Below are 22,878 nucleotides of genomic sequence, written 5' to 3'. Positions count from 1 at the left end.
CTTGATTGGATGCAGGTCTTGCTGTCAATAGCGGGGGAGACAGTGGTCTTCCTAGGCGTCTTGCCTTGGGGGGTATTACTGGAATTTGCTGGCTTGCTTCAAGTTGTTCAGGGAGGTTAGGTGGAACAGATGCACTTCCTGTGACATCATCAGAGGTTGTCTTTGAGTGAAAGGGTTTTGGCGGTAGGGCTGGCCTTTGAGCCACAGGCTTTTCACATGCTTTGGCAGGAAGTGGTGGTGGGCTCTTGGGTTTACTTGTCAAAGCAGAAGAAATGGGTGGTTTCTCTGAGTTGTCATCAGGACAGGGGTCTGCTACTGGTGTCAAATTCAGTGCTGGGGTGGCTGGTTGCTCTCCATAAGTCACTGAAACTGAAGGAGATAACTTGGTGTCACATGGACATACAGACTTTACATCAGACTGCTTGCAAACAGTGTCTGAACCTTTTTTATTTTTCTGTCCTGCATTCCTGTATATCATTGCTGCCTTAAAGTCACCCCTGGAAACATTAATGCTCGACTTCTCCAGAGAATCAAGAGCTGCCTGCATGTTTCCTCTTACAATGTCTTCTTTTTCTACTGGCCTGGGTTCTGTGGAAGCACTCTGCAGAGATCTTATAGCAGCCTTGACATCTCCTCTCACAACAATCTCTGCTTCTGCCTGTTCTTCTGAACTCTGAGAATCACTCTCTGACTTTACAACAGGATTTACAAGAGAGGAGGCTGGCTGTATGTCGCCTGAATTAACATTTATATCTGCACCCCTTGTACTTTTCTGGGAAACTTGACATTTTTCATCAGTTCCCTGAGTCTTCTCAGAATCACTGACCTTTTGATTAGCTGAGATGACCTGCTGGCTCCTTGAAGATGATGTAGACTGCTTTGATGTTGAGGCATGAGTTTCCTTCTTTTGAGTGAACTGCACTGATGTCTGCTGGCTCCTCGCTTGCTGGACACTTGTAGTCTTCTGAGAAGTGACCTGCTTCTTTTGTGCGGAGTGTTCCTGAGAAACAACTTGTTGCTTTCCTTGGACAACTATGTGATGATTCTCTTGTGTTGCCTGTCGAATGACCTTAACTTCTCTTGAGGTCTGGCTGAGGCTCTGTGTAGATGCTTGAAGGTTGGATCTTTGTTCGTTTGACTTAACCTCAACAGATTTCACTTGGCATGCTTTCCCCATTTCTAGTTTTTCACAAGAGGCCTCGTCTGTCTGGGTCCTCTGTTGCTTTTCTGTAAAGGAAGATTGTTCTTGGGATGGAAGATTCAGATCATATATTTTTCCTGGAACAATAACTTCACGGTCCACATGGTTGCTGTATTTTCTCGCTCTCTCCAGAGATTTCTTTGCAGCCTTGACATCACCTGACACAATTTCTTCCTTTGTTACTGTGACATGCTGCTGGGCTCTGTTTGTTTCTTCTGCAGAGGTTTCCTGTGATGTAAGATCCAGGTCATAGATGGTTCCCGGATTGATGACTTCACGCTCCACCCGCATGCTCTGTTCTTTGGCTCGTTCCAGAGACTGCATAGTAGCCTTAATATCACCTGATACTATCTCCTCCTTTTCCACTACAAATGGCTGCTTGATGACTTCCCCAAGTGACTGCTTTGCAGAGGAAACATCTCCCGGAATTACCTCCTCTTTCTGCATGCAATTGGACTGGTCAATTGAACCTTCAGAGGAAAAGACCTTCTTGGCATTCTTCACATCACCAGGTACAATGTCCAGTACTGTTCTCTCTACTTGTTCCTTTTGTTGGTTGAGGTGTCTCTTTGCTTCCTTCACATCTCCCTGCACAATTTCAATCTGATCTTTTGAGGCAGAGTCAAGTTCATCTTCGGATGTTTCCACTTGAAGGCTTTTTAGATATTGTAGGTCACCTTTCTCAATGCAATTCCTGTACAGATTGACATTTCCTTTTTCACTTTGCTCTGGTCGGTATGATGCTTGGGTCCTCTGATCTTGGGCAGTGGCTAATAGGGTGCCAATGGTAGACTTCACATCTCCTTTTATTATTTCACAGCTCTCTTCTGTATTTTCGATGTGAACATGGAGTGAGTAGACAGTCATCTCCGCATAACCACTTTCAGTTTCTTGTATCACAATTCCTCTTTTCAAAGACATATCTTGACTGAGAAGATTCTCAATAACATGAGCTACAGTTTCCATCTTGTTTCCCTCGTCTTGTTTGGCACTTGATGTGGTTTGCTGGGTTGGCATCTCTACTTTGGTGGCTTGCACATGTCCTTTTTCATCTTCTTTAAGGAGCATTACCTGTGGTGTCAGGTTTGTTCTGTATAATAACTGCAGCATGATATTCTTGATGTTCCCTTCAACTATCTCTTCCTTTTGAATTTTTGGTCCCTCACTGCTTGTGTAATGGTATTTGGCCATTTTTACACTTTGGGACTCATTGGCTTCAATCACAATTCCATGAGAATGAATGGCATTGAAAGCTGAGAGATAGCATAAAGTCTCTTTCACACTTTCATAGGTGACTGACTGTTCCCTGCATTGAAAACTGATTTTGTCAAGAGGTGTTGATTCAAACAGCCAAGTTGTGCTCTTCACATCTGCCTGTGGAAGTTCCTCTTGACCGGTGATGTTGGTAATGGAATCAGCATCCTTGAGTGTGTCTAGTGGCTGTGTTTCAAATAGCCAGGTGCTTCTTTTCACATCTCCTTTTTGAACATCCTCTCTGTGCACTGTTTTCACAGGAGCTGTCTCGATAAGTTCCCCCTTGAGGGAGTCAATGGGTTGATTCTCAAAAAGCCAAGTGGATGTTCTGACATCACCTTGCTGGACATCCGTAACACTCACCATCCTCACATACTTATTTTTGGCAGTTGCTTGAGATTCAAAATGCTGTTTATTCAGCTGGACATCACCTTTTTGAATGTCCTCCACTGTTTTGACCATGGGTGTCTCTCGGGTCATGAGGGAATCCAGCGGTTGTGTTTCAAACCTCCATCTGGCTGATTTAACATCACCTTTCAGGACATCCTCCTGGGTCACTGCTCGTATAACAAAAATCTCCTCCTGGGGCTTGATTGTGTCGAGGGGCTTTGTTTCAAACATCCATCGAGCTCCTCTGACATCTCCACTCATGACCTCCTCTTTTTTAACAGTGGTAACTTCGTGGAATTGTCCATCTTTGTCTTTAATGGCATACAGAGGCTGGGATTCAAACTGCATCGTACTCGATTTTACATTTACATTACTCATACTCATAGGCTGTTCCACAAAGACAGAGGAGTGCTCAAGAAGCTTGTCCTTATCCTGGATCTTGTCCAGTGAGAAGGTCTCAAATATAAACTTTTTACTGCCAACATCTCCACCTTCAACATCACTGACTGTGAATTTGTTTGTGTTGCCATCCTCCTGATCCTTCAAGCTGTCAATTGGATTGTTCTCAAAAAGCCAAGTAAATTTGTGGACAGAGCCTGCCTGGATGTTATCACCCTGGTCCTCTTCACTCAGGGTTTCTGAAACCCTCACAGATGACAGGCCTATTTCATCAAGGGACTTTGACTCAAAGATTTCTTTGACTCGAGAAACATCTCCCGACTGCACATCAACTTTGCTGACATACCGGACATCTTGCTCTGCATCAGTCGTCATTGCAAGGTGGTCCAATGTCTCTGTCTCAAAAAGGTGCTTCACTGTTTTCACATTGACATCCCTCTTTGTTTCATCCTGAAAGGTGCTGCACAATTTCAAATGATGCTCCTCATTGTCTTTTATGCTATCCAGAGGTTGTGTCTCAAAAAGCCATGTGTGGGATTTCACATCCGATTTTGGAATTATTTCTTCTTCTGATTTCTTTTCAGCTTTTTCATATAAAATGTCCATAGGCTGTGTCTCAAATAGCCACTTGCATGTCTTCACATCCCCTCCTTGTGATTCCTTCTTCTGCACAGATGAATGCTGTTCTGCCTGGTTGACTGTGGAATGGATGCAGTCAAGAGGCTGTGTTTCAAAAAGCCATTTTGCTGTCTTGACATCACCAGCTTGCTCCTCCTGTCTGGTGATGCCTCTAATGACCTCCACATTTTCCTGCTCATCTTCAAACTGGTCCAGAGGTCGGGTTTCAAACATCCATTTGTAGTTTTGGACATTTCCGTTGATGGATTCCTCCCTGCTCACGGTTGTGACCTTGTGAAAGTTCCCAGACCAGTCTTTGATAGCATACAGAGGTGCGGCCTCAAATAACGCTCTGTTGCCTTTCACATCCCCAGCTGTGATGTCGTAAGAATTTTCAACTTGCAAATTCTCAGGGTGTGAAATAGTGCCGAGTGGAATGGTTTCAAAGAGGTTCTTGTAGACTTTAACATCACCCCTGAGTATCTCCTGGGCTTCACCTTTGGATTCTCCATCAGCTTCTTCTTTGTTGATTGCATCTAAGGTGCAGGTCTCAAATGTGAGCTTTTTGTTTTTCACCATTCCCTTTTCATCCTCAGAAACCGTAACTTTCTGCAGATGTCCAACCTCATAGTTTTCCTTCAGGGTCTCCATGGGCTGGGTTTCAAACAGCCAAAGGCTGGATTGTACATTTCCTCCAATTACCTCCTCCTTCGATGGAGCCTCCCCTGTGGGCTCCCCTTTCAGTGCAGCCAGAGGCTGTGTTTCAAAAAGTTGCCGCTTGCTCCCAACGTCGGCTGCTTCCACAACCTCCACAGTGCCTTTGAATTGGTCTTCCTGGATATTCTCATGAATGGAGTCTAAGGTCTGGGTTTCAAACATCCATCTCTTGCTGTCAACCCCACCTTTCTGAGCCTCCTCCAACGAGATCCCACGAATGATTTGCACCCCGGACATGTCCTTGTTTATGACATCCAGGGGCTGCGTCTCAAACAGCCAGCGGGCTGTTCTGACATTACTGGTCTGGATTTCTTCACGACAGATGGACTTGATCTCATGGATGTTTCCATGGCTGTCCTGGAGGGCACAGCAGGGCTCTGCTTGGAAGAGCTTTACTGTCTTCTGAACATCTCCTTTCTGCTCCTGAATCTCTGACTTCAGCTTGAGGAAGCTGTGATCCTCAATGGAGTTGCAGCGGCCGAGGGCATCAAGGGGCTTTGACTCAAACAACAATCTTGCACCTCTCACATCTCCTCTTGGGATGGGTTCCTTCAGCACGGCCTCCACCAGCTCTCCTTCCTCTGGACTGATTTTGTTAAGAGAGTCCATGGGTTGAGTTTCAAACAGCCATGTTGCTGTGTGAACATCTCCTTTGACTTGGCTTCTCCTTGAAGTGGAGGTGGAAAACTGAGCGCTGTCTAATTCATGGGACTCGAACATCGACGAAGTACCTCTCACATCACCCCCCTGTAGAGCTTCTTCCTCAAGCAGTTTTTTAGTAGCGTGAGGATCTCCAATGTTGTCCAGAGTCCAGTTTTCAAAGATCCACCTCATGGATTGGACCTCGCCCCCTGCCTCTGCTGAGGTTTGTGTGTTTTCTGAATTCAACACTTCCACCAGCTCCTCATCCACAACATCATCCAGGTTTTTACCAAGCTCTGGGTGAATGTGTTTAAAGAGCCTTTTCAGCTCGCTTTTGTGACGCTGTTGGTAAAACGAGGAGAATGTTTCCTTTGGTGGAGGAATAGGCAACGATTGACCTTGGTCCCCAATAACAGATGAGCCCTCCATTCTGGGCAGGGGAGGGGGAGGAGGAAGGGGCACATCCTCCTCATTGGATCCATATGAAACCTTTACGTGTCGGGTTTTGTCAGCCATCTTAGGTGAAAACAGAAGGGATTCCTCATATTATTTTTCATCCTCCAATGAAATTACCAGTGAAATGAGTGTAATATTTGTTTTAAATAAACAATGTTAGATAGCAATGCACAAGACATTTTAAGCCACTGTACCTTTGTGTGAGTTGCGTTGACATCACAGAATACGAGCCACTGCAAACCATCTTCACTCCAAGCAAGGTTAGCTGAACTCCACACCGGTTAGTATCCTGTATTTATTTGATTCTGGGTGTCAAACTGGCCCCAAATGCACTTTGATGCTGAGATTGAATTTATCTCATCTGTGATTTGATTTGAGTGAAGACTTCAGAGAAGCATATGAGACATAATAGGTTTGAGTCACAGAGGATTCTATTGCTACTTGTGTGTTCAGTTGCGTCCGTATGTTTTATGTGAGACAACGTAATTGATACCACCATATTAATAATATTGCAACCAATGGTAAAATGGCAAACCAACATGACATTGATTATTTCTACAGTTATATGGGATAATGTGATAATTATCTAAACTGATAATTTATTATAAGATGCATTGCTCCTGGAATTGAATGAAGTGACTCCATAAATTATTCTGGTATTTGGTTCAGGTAATTAAATCAGCTTTATTGGCTGTCAGCCCAGGATTAGAAGACTATATAACTACAGAACATTATTTTAAGATGATTATTTCTATATAAAAATTTGAGCTATTTATCACTGAAACATTTTTGGTAATGTATCACAGACGTGCCCTCCAAAATTGGCTCAATTCTTTTCATGAGTTGTTAGCACCTATCCTGGACAACTTTTCTTACAAGGTGCTAAATGATCATCTGGAAATAACTTATTGAAATTAAAGTTTAAATTAATTAATTAATTTTTCGTTTGTTCTATAAATACAGCAAAACCACATGGTTTCCCTATTTTTTCAGTTCAGTAAACCTTAACCTAAATTTCTTTCATCCTTCACCTATCAAGAAAACCTTTCCACATATAACAAACTAATGGTACTAGTTTAGGTCAAAACAGAACATTAATGCACCAGAACATTAATGCATCCACTTATAGACTTGCTGTTTGGTACTGTTGGTGGTTAGTCAGTTGCACTGCACACCATATGCTTTTAGCAATGGCTAAACAACTTTGGACATACCTTGCTTGGTTTTGCTTGCTTTTTAGAAGTGGAGCTTTCTTGTATCACACCACCCTGTTAAAAAGAAGTGGAATAAAAAGTGAATAGAATATTCATTAATTTATTTTATTTTTTTTAAATCATAGAAATCACTGGATAATTAATGTATTCTTTCAATTTTAAGATATATATCATTATTGAACATACTTTGACAGGAGTTTAATTAGTGTTAATTTAATAATCACCCAATAAATCACCCACTTTCTTTAACATAGAATATTTAAGAACATTACTTGCAGAAAAAAGCAGCTCATTATCTAGTGGTTGCTCACAATTTAAACTGTGCTTCGAAAGTGTAAAGTAATGTTTATCTAATATGTATTAATTGACTTCATTAACTCAGTTCATTTAAGAGCAATAAATAAACAGAAAAGCCACCCAAGTGAAAAAAATCTCTATGATAATGATTATTTTGGGTGGAGAGGCTTTGATGCCAGAATGCTGACTGTATATTTGACATTGCCCTTAACAATCTTCCCCCCCCAACCACAAAAAGGCTATTGGAACACTGACAACCTGACCCTTGACACCAAGGTCAACGGTCACACTGGAAGGCTGGTGGGAATGACAGGCATTTACTTGTTTTATGGGACTGACTGTGGAGTCAGCAGCTGCTGCCTTTGAGAGAAAGAATGCAGATCTGGCTTTCACCGAAGACGATGATTTCTCTAGTTGTGTGATGGGAGATTTTCCCCTCAGGTCTGGCTGTGTTGGCCTCTTCTCCCCTACAGTACATAATGAGAAATGCAATGTTATTATTTTTTTCTTTCTGACAGTATTATTTAATCTTTGTCTGAAGATTGGGTAACATAGGTATTCACTAATAATGGAGGAAATACAATCAGAACATTGTGTGTCCTGTAGCTACCTCAGGCTATGACATAAAACCCCAGTTATCTGTCTAACTCCATGGAATCTGTCAGTGGGGACATGTTTAAAAATAATAAAATATACATGGTATGGTAGACCATAAAGTGTATGTTTGGCCTCCCTTTATGAAGATATCATGGATTATTTAATTATTTAACCAGATGTCATTTTCAATGCATTTAAAAAAAACTGTTCCACTCTGACACTGATTTTAACCAGATTAATGCAAATCAGTTTAACAGTTCCCTTTAAGCATTGTTAATAAGCAAAATTGACTGTCTCTCCTTGTCACAAACATGTTCTCCAGCACTAGTAAATCACTGTATTTTGAGCAGTATCATAGCATGATACTGAAATACGGAATTTCTCGACGTGCCTTTTGCTGAGAATTCCCTGACCCTGTTGTGAAGAGTGTGATAAAGCAGTAACGGTCCTTGCCCTGTGCCATGCCTGGCCGTGGCATTCTGAAATGTGTGTCTGGTGTCTGTTAAGACATGAGCCCCGATAGCAGGGTATAAATAGCAGCAGGCCGCTTGTATGACCCTTATCTATTTACTGTTGTTATACCTCAAATTCCTGTGGAAACTATGCTGCCCCAGTCATTAAAGGGTGTGACAGCAGTCAAGGCTGACCCCTGAAACGTGTAAGAGCAGCCTTTGCAGTGATTAACACGGAAGAATACCCTATCTAAAAAACTAACATTCCTTAAAGTCAGCTTCAGGGTACAACTACCTGCGTTACATTTTTACTGAGGGTAGGAGTCTGAAATAACATTCAGCAACATCTACTGTTGATTGTGTTGCCATGACTGAGTTTTTCTCAACCTGAGATAAAATATGTCAGTGAAATTAGAAGAAAAAATACAATCCAACACACAAATAGAATTTCATATGCCAGTATATCAAAGAGGTCTTTCAGACAAATTCTGTCTGCAGCATGCTTTGTCCACAGCCACAAAAACAGTGATATCTCTACACATTGTTTTTAGTGTGTTCTGTTTCTTTGGTAACATTTTAGCCAGATCTAAGATTAGAGTATATCAGTTCCCACTGATGTTGGCTCAGTGAAGCTGCTGTATACTGTAGCTGTGATGGACCCTCAGCAATAAGAGCGTCAGATATCCCCCTCTTGGCTGCACAACCATGCCAACAATCTGCCGGCTGGCCAAATACCGCAAAAAAAGAGCTGCAAGCTCAGCTGGACCTCGCCCTCGATTGTCAGCCAACAATGTGTGTGGCTTACCTCTGAGGCCATGGACACTGGGCAGGCTCAACAGGCAGGGGGTATGCCCTTTCCTGTCATTGTACACGACTCTCTAATCCTCATTAGAAGCACTCACTTCCTTTTTTATATTACAGCATTTTAGCAAATGCTTGAGCACAGCAGTGTCCATTTTATACAGCTGGATATATACTGTACTTAATCACTTAAGTACCTTTTTCAAGGGTACAATAGCAGTGCCCCTACTGGGAATCAAACCGATCAACTTTGAGTTAAAGTCCAGATCCCTGACCATTATGCTACCGAGGTGTTTAGTATTAAATAATAAAAGCTATTATTAAAGCTATTTTAAGAACATCGGCACTCTTTGCCCACAGACCTTTGAACAGCAAGCAGCTAGCCTTCCCTGGGCCTGGGATGGCTGTAGCGTACAGCCAGGGTGGAACTACATTTTGTTTTTCACACCGTAAGCGCTCGCTAAACAAAGGACCGCCAGGAAGCTGGCGCCACACACGGGTTTGGTATTAAAACATTTTCACAGCTGGGTGACCGTGCAGAATGAGTGCACATAACACTGTTTAAGCCTGGCTGAGGTTAGGACAGCTTTCTGCTGTATGCAGACATATTTACACACACTGTATATTCTTCACTGAAGCCAGAGTTATAGAGCATGTTTATCACTTTATACCCATTCATGTTACTCATTTGGCCTGCTATTTTAGTCACAAGTAAGAAATCACAAATTTGGTCTTGCTCAATAAGATATATATTTTTTGTTGACTTATGATTTTCTTATGGTGTGGCAGATACAATTTAGTTTATAATCGGTAGTAAAAGCTGACACTTCACTTATCTCAGACTTTGGACTTTCGCTGATACCTCTTTCTAACACACAGCGCATAGTTGGATACCATAGCTGTTTTGCGTACACCAACATAAACAAAAACACGTAAAAAAAGTTTCCAAATACATAAAATATATAACATTAATGATCAAATCAATTAATTTTGAAAGATGAGAGTCGACAAATAGCTTTGGCCAATAATAATCTCTCATATTGCATGGTTTATAGTTGTTGCATCCAAACCAGATTTCCAGCGTGTTAACAAGGCCAAAACCTTTTTGCACTGTAAAATGAACATAAAGAGGGATCTGGCGGATTCTCAGCCGTGGCTATTGTCTGCCTTTGTCAAGCCTTGGGAATGAGAGGCAGAGCTATTAGAAGCACAGAAATGTGAAGAGCTTTAAGCTCGTTGACAGCTGCTCAAATGGTTGGGAGATGCAGTTGGTGTTTAAAAAAGCTTTCAGCTGTTTTGTCAGAATCCACATTACTGCAGTGTCTCAGTCTAGGTTAAATTTACAATCAACTTCAAATGTTTGTCTGTTTAACTTCAGAGACGAAGACCTTATATCAACTCGATGGTATTATGAAGACATGCTACTAATAGCTGATGTGAACGGGACCTTTGAATTCTCATTAGCAGATAAATAATACAACCACATGGCCTGACTTTATGGAATGTTGCATTGCCAAACAATCTGTGAAAAGAAGCCTGCAAAAATAATTTCCACTTTCCAAAGGATTATTTAAATATATTTGCTGTAAAACACCATTAACATCAATTTGAAAACTTTGTAAATTAGAACTATTATTATTTTATTTGTGAGTTGAAGAGTTGTCTGGGTGCAAGTCATTGCCACACTGAGATAACTCAGTGCCTCAGAGACCGGGGGCAGTCGTTGGGCAGGATTGACCCTTGACCCTGGACACTTTACAAGCTTACAGGATAAAAAGATGAGAGGAACAAGCCCCTCTAGGCATGGAGAAAGGCCTGAAACCAATGCCTTCTTAAAGCTATGTGACTGCATGCACGTCAAGTCCTACACATTTACATATAAACAACGGTACATAACACTACTACATACAGAATGAGAGTGATGTAAATATACTACAAAATTATAGATCTGTGTGATCACAATGATAATTTACTCTGTTCCTACTGTCTCTGATAATGAAAGCACTTGTTGAAATGACAAACTAAAGGACAATATTACTTACTTATTCATAATATAATATTTCTTATTTTTGCATCTTCATCAATACTTTCAGTTGAAACCATAAATGCCATATTCTATTGCTACATCAGACATGAAATTGTTAAACTACTGCACAGCTACAACTTTAATTATAAAAAACAGTATATACAATCTTTCATATCTATCCTTGATATGTAGCATATAACTAATATAATATGAGCGATTCACATCCACTGATTGATTGCTATATCCCATGCTCTGGAATGGCCACCGAAGCTCTTTATCACCCAGTCAAACACAAAACTATCTTAACGCATCACCATCACATCAAACGATTCCAGAGCATCCTGTAATGAGTAATGTTCATCACTAACCTTGTGCTATTGTTATTTTCTGTGAAAAACAGGCCAGCCACTCGCTCAGAAGACAACACCTTTAAAAACTCAGTTGCCGAATACAATGTGCATGCTGCAACGTCCTTCAGTACTCACGCAGATTAAAGATTTCTGAGTCTCTTTCCCTGGGTCTTCTCCGCTCGTGTTCGTTTTAAAGCCTGGTTTCTGAGACGGTACGCTGCTCTCTGTGTTTCTGCTCTGTGTACTGGAACTTCAGCTCAGCTCAGCTCAGCTCTGCACTGCTCCCTCTCTCTCTGTCAGTGTCACTGTGCTTCTCACTGGCCCCCCTCCACTGACAGCTGATTTTTATCAGCCCCGGTCAGGTCGCACGGATGAAGCCAGACCGCTATTTTTGGAGCGGGCAATGACCAGTATTCCACCAGGCTGAGTCAATCACTACTTCTGGAAGTGACCGGGGTGGGGGGGGGGGTTGACGGGACGCCCCCGTTCCCTGTTTCCACCGTTATGACCCCACCTGTTTGTGCCGGTGGAACAGCCCACTCCGTGACATCATCAGGTGTTTCGCAAGCGAGGGGCTCCTACGTCACGCCGGCAGGCTTCGCTCAGGTCCTCTTTCAGATTGAGTGTCAGTGAGAAAATGTTTGGTGAATCCTTAACGTGCCCCGTCTATTAATAATTATGCTCGCTCATAAGAGCATACAAGTACTGGAAGTCATGGATGAGCAATGCCAAACGGCAACAGTTAAATATGGGAGCTCAGAACAATCTTACTGAAAGGTGTGTGTCATATCAAAAAGTGCAATAATAGTGCCGCGGCTGATAAGGCCATAATCAAAATCTCGAACGAAAACTCTCAATTTGTTCAAATTGTGTTTCCACTAGCTGTAAATGTTTTTCCCGTTCTATACTCATCATTTTTCTTTAAAAAAAGGTTAATTCATTGTATTTTTTTATTTATTGACTGCTCCACAAAAAGGTAAGCCCTTCAATACAACAATTATGAAAATAATTATTTGAGTATTTCATCTTTTTATGGGTGAATTTACTTCAAGTAATCTGATTTTTTGATTTCTTATAGTTTGGGTTACTGTTTTCAATGTAAAGTCATCGAAGTCATGGACACAGCATGGAATTACTTAAACCAAAAGGACATTAGTTTGATATAATTTTCTTTGATGCTCCTGAATTAAAATCTCTTATTCTTAATTCAGTAAATGCTATATTTACTAAGATTTACTCAGAACAAAATGCTATAAAAATGACGTACTGTCACAGATCTCCCACCCCTAAATGGTCCTAGATTATGAGGAAGGTGATGAAGATGTTGAGCCTTCAGGGCTGAAGGTTAATCCTACACCCATAAACCAGTGAGCCTCAGTCTCCTTGCTGACACTGCAGGTCAAAGAGTTGTGAATAATATGAACATAACATGACAGTCATTGGAGTCGCTGTCATATCCTTGGGGCTTGCGACTGTGTCACTTACCAAAACGGGACCAGCTGTGTGTCTTTTGGCATGAGCGCAGTACGCATAGAGAGTTGTTCGCCTGGGTGTTGTTGGGCTAATTTTATCCTGGCAATTTCCCATGGTTCTAGGTCAGGAAACAGGAGCTACTGCTGGCTTAATGGCTTTCTGTGCAGACAGAATTCCAGAGCATTGCGATGTTTGGGTTACCATGGGAATATCTGTAATGCTTTGGGAACAGGCAGCCATTGCTTTGTTGGCCGTGAGCGAACGAAGACTCGCCCGGGAGGGTGTGCGGAAGTGACCGGAAGCCCTGCTCCTCAGCTCCTTCAGACTGGCTCAGTCTACGGCACTAAGAGCTCACTGGCAGTCACCATAGCAAGATGAAGAAAGTGGTTGCTGATGGATGTGTCTGAACGTTGGGGGTGGGGGGGTTAGGGGGGGGACTGTCTCAGATGCCAGCTAACAACTGTCCTGCCGTCTGAGTGCAGGGGCGAGGAGAGGTCGGTGTCATGTTCGGGGGCTCTTTGATCTTCCAAAATTCCACTGCAGAGGCTGCATTCACTATCTGCGACATACCATCCAAACTTATTTGTAATTTGAGATAAAAGGGAAAAAAACTTTTGACAAATTATCAATCTCCCCTCTTCAAAATGTAATGTGAAATAGAGCCGCAAGAAGTGATTAGCGTGCAAATAGGTTCCAGGAAAATACTGCAGAAATACTTCTGTAATGATACGCTTATTCAGAGCGGCTTGGAAACATTGAGCGTTAAACTACACCTCAGGACTGAACGACCTTGCGAAGGTCACTCCAAGGGCAGCGTCTTATCACCTGCACAACCAAACTCAATACATCACGTGTTCAGGACTACTGTTGAGTAAATCAACAGTCCAATGGCAAATATGATGAGAGCAATGTATGAAATTATTTTCTGTTGCTTAGTGATTGATAAAGTTAATAATGTTCTGACCTATACGGTAGTGGATGTATGTGCAAATGAGCTAAATCTGCGATGTTACCGCACTATGGCAAATTGACTAATACGTCATACGGCTGTGTGCTATTATATTTAATTCCAGAATTTCAGAAAAGCAATAAACTTACCATTGGGTAGGCTGGGTGTTTTGTCAGGGGTCACAGAGATACCGCTAATTGTCTTCCTTCGCTCTTGCTGAACTGCAGTCACCCGCTGGCAATCAAGATAACCGTTTCAGGCTGAGTAAGATGGCCAAAGCCACATACTGTAATAAAGCGCCTATCTCCCAGGCCATACGGTACCATACATCACATGCATTTGACACATTGCAGTCTACCACTTCCTTTCTGTGAGATTATGGCATCTCCGCTCACTGAATTCCAATATCCACTACACAAGGCAAGAAAGATCAAGTGGCTTAGCTTACCGTCTCATAGCAACCATTTCTAGCTCTCGTGGAGGTGTGGACTTATGAATATTTATTATCACTGAGAACTTACGTGTTTGGTTCTAATTCTGATACATTGTGAATAAACTGCAACTCCCAACTCATTCCAGGCCAACCTGCTGATAACATATATTCATAAATATTCAGAGAATTTCCTTGGTCAGAAACATAAAATAACAGCAAACGCTGGTCTTTATTAAAGGAAATGGTCTTTTATAAGACACATGAACCAAGTTCATGTCAGTATTTAGCAAGCTTAGAATTATCGGAACTTAGCTGATATTTTTGTTAAGAATAAATTACCATGGAAAATGTTCTTTATTGTGTCTTATCTGCACAATAGATAAAGCTCTTGATATTACTTCCGTCTTGAAACTAACAATTCTTTGCCTGCATGCATTAGCTCTACTAAGAAGAGACAGACAGCAGAAATGTCTCTGAGAGGGCCCTCACCTTGCGGGTGATCGCCTTTGGGTGAGGAGTGGAGGGTGCGCTCTGTGTTGGTCTTCCAGTGTCCAGCCTGCGGTCAGTGCTGGGGCTGGGGTTGGGGTTGGGGTTGGGGTTTGGGTTGGGACTGAGCCAGGGGCTGCTGGAGAAGCTCTGCTGGAGTGTGGCTTTGGACTCGAACAGTGACCGCAAGGCCCCGGTGCCTGTGGGTTTTTGTGGAGGGAGGTGGTCCATGGAGCGACTTCGGGATAGAACAGGACCCCCTTCATAAGGGGCCGCCTCCCTGGTCCACTCTCTGCTTTCATACCTCCTCAGGAGGGTGTCTACTTTGCTGCCTGTGGATTTCTGATCTGTGGGAGAGCTGAACTGCTTTGGGAATGGAACATAGGAATATTTTAGGAAGTATTTGCCGAAAAGATCATCAGTTCCTCTTATGTAGCCCCAATACCTCTGTACTTATTTAACATGTTAATACAGTGATATTATGTGTTCTGAAGTATATATTGTGTTTCTGTGGAAACAAAGTCAATGACTTGGCTAGCTAGCACATACAGTATGAAGGGCCAATGCCAATTCAAATTGAGTGGCAAATAACATACATGAAATACAACCAGCAACAGAATCTTTGTTTGTAAATACGACAAAGCAATGTGTGCTGTATTTACATAATTGTAATGGCATTACCTAGTCCTTGTATTAAAGTGTAATAACATGGGTATTAAGGCCACTTAATGTAAACTTAGATCACATTCAAGTACGAGGTGCGCTGAACCTTTTGCTTGTGTTCCTCCGTGCCAATAATCCTGAGTTCTAGGGAGCTCTGATACCTGCCAAAGCATACAAAAAATATAAGCCACGAGAATTTTCAAGCTAATACAATTATTTGTGCAAGAACATCTGGATGTCATGCTTATATCTGATCCATATGCTTTATTTACAGCAGATGGAGTATTAGTCAAAGGTTTTTGAATGAAAAGCTCTATACTTATTCTACTCACTGTTCTACAAGCTGAGAGACAGACTTCTTCCGGTCCCACCGTCCGGTCCCGGGCCCTGGCCCTGTCCCCCCACTCCAGTCGCTGTGAGCCGTGGAGAGGTCCTTCATGGACTGGGCCCTCCGTACTGTGGTCCTCCCCTCCATCGCGGTGATGGAGCTCAGGTTCTCACAGTCGACACTGCTGGGTGCAGATCGGACCTGGCCTGGGGGAGAGGAGGTGGAGAAACATAAAGACCCCCTGGGGAGGAGCTTGTGTAATGGACATTTTGTCCTCCTTCTGTGGGAGACGCACCAAGAGCTCCCGCTTCCAGGATATTTGCGTTCTCAGTTTCTTATCTCCGCAGGGGAAGCGTGAGAGCACGGTTATCAATTGGAACAACACACACTTTTCACAGATTTATAGCTCAGATACTGTATGCGAGGAGGTTGTGCTCTTTACTTTCTGTTTGACTTGTAAATATTGTGCCATATTCAGGAAGCTAGGGAAAAAAAGAAAACCTACAATATATATCTGTGTAAAAGGCAGTAAAAACACAGAAAGAGTTTCAAAGGGACACAATTTTTTGTTTTACTCCAATATTTTGTGTATTATACAGTTCAGTTCTGTGTCTGAATTGGAAGACATAGGAAAATGTCATGTGGAGGCAGAAGTGGGATTGGTGTGCAACATAATTGCAACTCTCTCTCTCTCTCTCTCTCTCTCACTCACATGATCCTGTTAATGTTTATCGCTCCCATGTGACCTTAGCATTCACTCTTCCTAACATCAGCATCTCAGCTTGGAAATTAGATTTTTAAGCGAAAGAGCACATCAATACGTACAACCATCTCCATGCTGACACAGGAGAAGTACATGAAATGAATTGCTTTGAATTGAATTAGGAGGCCGATGAAATTAGTCTGAAGTAAAAGAATAATATTAATTACGGTGACAAGGTCAAAGAATATCAAATAGATGGGATCAATGTCGCCCTTAGAATGTAGCAATGACGATTAAAGATAGACAGAAGCATGACTGTAGTTTTATGGGCAGCCCTTCTTAAAATATGAAGGTAATGGAATTGCTGAGCAAAAGTTTGGAAGACAATATAAAATTAAAACTATCCAAAAAACAAACAAAAAACTAGCCATTTTTTTTTACAATTTTACAGCTTTGTAATAAAGGCAATCATCCAGACTTAGTGGTAAAACAAGACACTTATTCTAATGCTTCTGTGCGTAATTTAAAACATAGGTGAACATGTCTAAAGCACACAGCCCGTGTATTTTTAAATGTGTATAGTGAGTGTCAAAATGAGCACTCACCTTCAGACGAGTCGACTGCTCTCCATGTTCCTCTGTGACACACGGAGCAGTTTTACTGGGCTTTCTTACAAAAACCCACGGACAGTGAGCAAAGTCCTCTCCTTCATGCGCCTCTCACTGCACACTGGGACAACTGGGAAAGATTAACCAGCCTTTCACATTTCAATCCACTGACATCTATAAAAACACGCCATAAAATAATCACACTCTTTTTACTTCAGGTACCTTTCTGCCACTGAAGCTGTGTGTGTGTGTGTGTGTGTGTGTGTGTGTGTGTATTCCATGTGCTTTATAATGTATAAGTGATTTTGTATAATCTCTTTCTGTATTGTTAATGTAGACTTCTGATTAATTAAAAAATAATAATAATGTACTGTCAATTTTAAAAATGGCTAACATGGAACTGTAAGATAATTATAAAATAATAATAATAATAAAGTACTAGATGTGTGCTAGGTGTGTTTTCACCATGTTACAACGTCTCTTTGCAAAATAACGCAGTAATCATATTTTTTTGGGATACATTTAAATGTTGATGCAGATAGACGCTGCCTGACACTATCAATTTGCCCGGCACTATGGGAGACATGCTGGCACAACTACGGTCTCGCTGTGAATAACTGGGATGGATGCCCCACCAGCTGGGCAAAGCAGATGCTGGGTGGTACAGAACAGGCTGAATGCCAGACATTGTCTGCTAGGAGATTCATCTGACTGTGCCGGCATCTACAGCAGCAACGGCAAATTTAGAGAAGGTGCTTGACACATTCACCCTTTGGATAACAGCAGAAACTTTACTTTAGAAGCTTCCTTTTACTGGAGTGTGTTTGACAGGTAGGTCAGGTGAATAGTTAGCTCTAGACTGCCTGCAGCTTTGGTGAAAGCTATTATGTTATTGTCAGGCTGCCAAAGGGCTTTTCTGCCCATCAAACAGAAGGTTATTGTAAGTGCCTTGTTATAAAGTCCTGGCTACTGGAAGAACTATAGTCTCACAACCTCAGTTTTTATACGTACTGGAAAGGTGACAGTGTGGAGCGGCAGTTCAGGATTAGGGATTAGTTGCAGGTTTACTTCCTAGGTGGGGCAGAGCTAGAGTATCTTTCACATACGTTCTACAGGAATGAACTGTATAGTTAAAGGTGTTCATGAAGCAAAAGTCACTAAATAAATGAATGCATACTTTTTTTATGCCTGCAAAACAAAACAACTATACTGTATTGGGTAATCCAAAAGAGTTATCCCACTTGAAAGGAACCATTTTGACAATGTTTATCATCAGTTGCACAGTATACATTATATCAGTCATGGGTTTTATAATTGAATTGCAAAGTTTTTGCGCCAAGAATATTGCCAAAATTCACAGAGAATGCACAGCTATTGGTATACAGGCGGAGAATCCTCTCCACTGCATCTCATTCTCCTTTTCTCTCTCAAGGTTAAACCCGCAGTTTCTAATCTTCTACTTCAACCTGCATTCCTTTCTTTAAGCCTGACTTCCAAACCACTATTTCTCCTGCACTATGACTTTTGTAACCCATGTTCTGCTACTGCCTTCATGCCTACATTGAAAAGAGTAATCTTTCTGCATCATCAATGATTTACCTCACCGGCTGTCAGAAGCCATCAGTTTACTATGCTTGCAATGCTACTGTAGAATAATAAATCATGCACATTATGAATCGCACGTATACAGCTGTGTGGCTGTGTTAGGGCAATGCTGAATCAGTTGCAAACGTGCCTATATTTGAACCCCATCCCAGCATACATTGTGGGCGAAAGGCAGGAATACACCCTGGACAGGTCGCCAGTCCATCGCAGGGCACACACACCATTCACTCACCCACTCACACCCACAGGCAATTTAGACTCTCCAATCACCCTAACCTGCATGTCTTTGGACTGTGGGAAGAAACCGGAGTACCCGGAGGATATATATATATAATACACACATTAAATACGCTTGCACATTCACTACTTTGAAAATTAATCACACTGAATTCTCACAACTGAACAGGAAATGGCACACACTGAACAGGATTGCTTTTTAAAGACGAAACAATATAAAATGTTTTATTATATATAAATGGGATACTATACATAGAAGTACTGTAATTTCTACATCTATGTAGTGCATAGCATGCATTATATAATATATTGTATATTATAGAATATAATATCTGCTTGAAATTAAATCCAGTAATTTCTATAATTCATTCCACACATATTACGTGCAGTTGAACATAGTTAATCCTGTTTTACTAGGGCCCTCTTCTGGAAGCATCTAGAACTGCACAATGTACCGTACTGTAATACTGAACATGCAGACCTCCACACTGTGACAGTAGTGTCTTCACTGCTAAAACGTGTCAGTTTGTTGTGGCTGTGGCTGTTGACAAGGCGTGGCTCTGCAGCTGCCTCGCAGAGAGAACTGCGCAGCCCTCCGTGAGACTGCAACAGCCGCAGAAACATCTGCCTGAGAGCCAATCAGAGTTCTGCCCGTTTTTCCCCCGACTGCATGGCACAGATGGCTTAGGACATCTGCTCCTCCATCTCCTCTGAGCACCCTCAGGCCCTGCTGAGAGCAGGGGGCAGACACACTAACACACTGTGCACAAATCACAGTCAGTACCTAACACCACAGTGATGGGGCAGGGTAGTCCACATACTATCACTATCTATCCATCTATCTATCTGTCTGTCATTATTATTATTATTATTATTATTATTATTAAATGTAGGAGGCACCGTTGAGATGGTGGTGAAGAAGGGGTATTCTTTATACAGAAAGAATTAAGGATAAATCTGCACTGTTGACACACTGCACCAACATGGACCTGGCTTTTGAAAGTGTATGGTGTATGGGATCAATATCAACACCCCCTCGCCCCTCTCCCCAATTTCAAACTTGTGATGGGCCCTCTGAATGCCTTTAAGCCTAAGTGGGGGTCCCTGGATCAGAAACCGCTGCTTCTTGCAGTAGAAGAGCTTTGAGTGAGCCGTCCTGTTGTGCCTACATTAAATGAGGTCTTAGAGGCGAAGTAAATGGGCTGTGTTCGAAACCGCATACTCGCATACTACTTGTACAAAATTTCATGCTGATTTTCATCGAAATGTAGTGCGAGTAGTACGCTTAGTATGAGTTTTCGAACACACCCATGTTTTCTGCATATGGCAGTGCCTTTCCCCTTTTTATAATTTGAGGAATTTCAGCTCGGCATTCTGGGACACACATGATTAAGTTAGAAAACCTCTCTGCCCTTTTCGTGCAAAGAATGCACGGTCATTAACAAGTGAACTTCTTCAATTACTCACTTCAATGAAGGGGGGCTGGTAATTGATCACAAGAAAAGCTTGTCCAGCAACTTTCCCAGAGTCCATAGGGAAGGAAAATGAAATTCCAGTGTGGTAATCATAAAATATTCCCCATCTGCTCACCTAAATAATTACTCACCTTGAACTGCACAGTCCCACTGACCTCTGTGTCTCCTTCCTACAGGCAATCTACATAATGACATGCATCATCACTTTAGAACCATAGGGGGAGCAGTTAGCCCAACCAACTACCAAAACGGAGAAACCACAAACAAAAGGTGGTAGTTTAGGAATTACTGAATAATCTTGTCTCAGTATCATAAATAGTTATTTATTTTTAAACGAACCTATTTTGGAACACATGGTGCGTTCAGTGTGTAAATGGTGGCACTCTTCTATAAGAAAATGGGCTGGTTGGTAACCCAAAGTTGCAGGTTTGGATTCATGCTGGAATGCTATGGTTCAGCCATTGAGAAAGGTACTTAACCTTCATTGCTTCAGCAAATATCCAGCGGTATAAATGGATACTGTGTAAAAGTTATGACAGTTGCTGTGGTCTGCTTAGTTGTAGTAATTTCATGTGTGTCTCATTGCATTTCCTTCAGTCTCTCCGGTTGACAATGCAAAACAAGTATGATATACTTACACTTTATGGAGAAACAAGTAGATACGTGTTCATTGTTAAAGAAGTGAAACAAAATGGATTGCTTTTCTGTAGATTGTTCTGATTAGTGTTCCACTGCCTCTGGTTGCTGTCTCAGAGATTCCAAGTAGACTGAGAAACATCAATTGCTATAAATTGCTATAAAGAGAGCACGCCTTTCAGGCAGACAGTTTTTTTTTGCCAAAACGACAGAAGTGCAGACCAGCGTGTGCTCACACAGGTCACGTCTGCTACTTAATGCACACTTTCCATCGCCATTCAGGCCCTGTTTTAGTTTTGTCTGAAACAAAGGATTTTCTTTCCGAGCAAAAACGGGGGCTGACATTTTAATGGGTACAGTGAGCTTTATTCCAAGCTTTCCTGAAAACTCTTTCTCTCCCTCCCTCCCCCTCCCTCCCTCTCTCTCTCTCTCCCTCTCTCTCTCTCTCTCTCGGGCTGCAGGGGGATGAAAGAGAATATCTAAACAGGGGCCCCTGACTGAACTCTGCGGCATTGTGGCCCCTGCGCATGACTGCGGGCTCTCTGTGCAGCTGCATGGCTGTCAGCCGTGATTAAAGGGCCGGCGATGAGGAGCGCGTCTCCTCGGAAAGGAATGCACAGAGGGCAGGTTTACACACTCACGCACACTCCCTCTCTCTTCCCTCTCTCCCTCTCCCTCTCCCTCACTCCCCTCTCTCTCTCTCTCTCTCTCTCTCTCTCTCTATAAACGAGGAGAAGAAAGAGGAAGAGCGGCGTGTTGTAGAGCGCTCGTTCTGACAGCTATATGCAAAGCGCAGTCTGTGTGCCAGAAGACTTGACGGCTGCTTTCATCCCTCTGTATTCTCCCCCAGTCATCTCCCCCCTCACCCAGGCGAGCAGGTTAGAGAGACCCGCAGGGTCGGGCCGCAGCGGTGGCAGTCGGTAGCCGCGGGGTTCTGATGCGCCGCTATGACACGCACGCCAGCACGGACAGCCTCTCGGCCAGCTCACAGACAGACGCGTTCACTTCCAATACACGCACTCAACATGATGGATTGCCGGGGAGAAAATTACTCGGGCGTCCGGCCTCTCTCGGATTGCCCAGCAACCAGGATATTCCGCTTATCTATGCCATCTATCTATATCTATATCCTTATCTATCTGATCTATCTATCTATATCTATATCTATATCTATCTGATCTATCTACATCTATATTTATCTTGTCTATCTATCTATATCTATGTCTATCTATCTACAGTTGTGTTAAAAAAAATAGCAGTGTCAGCATTTTTCTTTACAAACTCAAATATTTACTGTATAAACAGAAAAATCTTCAGGATTTAGCATTCCTGTGAATCACTAAACTAATATTTAGTTGTATAACCATGGTTTCTGAGAACTGCTTCACATCCGTGTTGCATGGAATCGACCAACTTCTGGCACCTATGAACAGGTATTTCAACCCAGGATGATTTGACAACATTCCACAATTCCTCTGCATTTCTTGGTTTTGCCTCAGAAACAGCATTTTTGATGTCACCTCACAAGTTTTCAATCGGATTAAGGTCCGGGGATTGGGCTGGCCACTCCATAATTTTAATTTTGTTGGTCTGGAACGAAGATGCTGCTCGCTTACTGGTGTGTTTGGGGTCGTTGTCTTGTTGAAACACCCTTTTCAAGGGCATTTCCTCTTCGGCATAAGGCAACATGACCTCTTCAAGTATTTTGATATAGGCAAACTGATCCATGATCCCTTGTATGCGATAAATAGGCCCGACACCATAGTAAGAGAAACATCCCCATATCATGATGCTTGCACCACCATGCTTCACTGTCTTCAGAGTGTACTGTTGCTTGAATTCAGTGTTTGGTGGTCGTCTGACAAACT

The 22,878-nt window shown here is 42.3% G+C and overlaps 1 protein-coding gene across 1 annotated transcript; it reads right to left on the bottom strand.

The window, feature by feature from the left end:
* Positions 1-230: 230 nt before the first annotated feature.
* On the bottom strand, positions 231-11,728 carry LOC133137923 (xin actin-binding repeat-containing protein 1-like). The gene is made up of 5 exons (XM_061256340.1): positions 11,550-11,728; positions 7,510-7,655; positions 6,892-6,945; positions 827-5,737; positions 231-369 (listed from the first exon to the last, which is right to left on the bottom strand). Exons 4-5 carry the CDS (start codon positions 5,735-5,737, stop codon positions 361-363), a joined length of 4,920 nt encoding a protein of 1,639 aa, XP_061112324.1. The 5' UTR covers positions 6,892-6,945; positions 7,510-7,655; positions 11,550-11,728; the 3' UTR covers positions 231-360.
* Between the last annotated feature and the right edge of the window lie 11,150 nt (positions 11,729-22,878).

Source organism: Conger conger, chromosome 9, assembly GCF_963514075.1.
Source record: "Conger conger chromosome 9, fConCon1.1, whole genome shotgun sequence".
Classification (NCBI taxonomy): Eukaryota; Metazoa; Chordata; class Actinopteri; order Anguilliformes; family Congridae; genus Conger; species Conger conger.
The sequence above is the reverse complement of the archived record's forward strand: the minus strand, read 5'-3'. Positions and strand labels throughout refer to the sequence as shown.

What these genes read in the sequence shown, in the direction of transcription:
- LOC133137923 (XM_061256340.1), bottom strand. Translation starts at nt 5,737, where the DNA reads ATGGCTGACAAAACCCGACACGTAAAGGTTTCATATGGATCCAATGAG.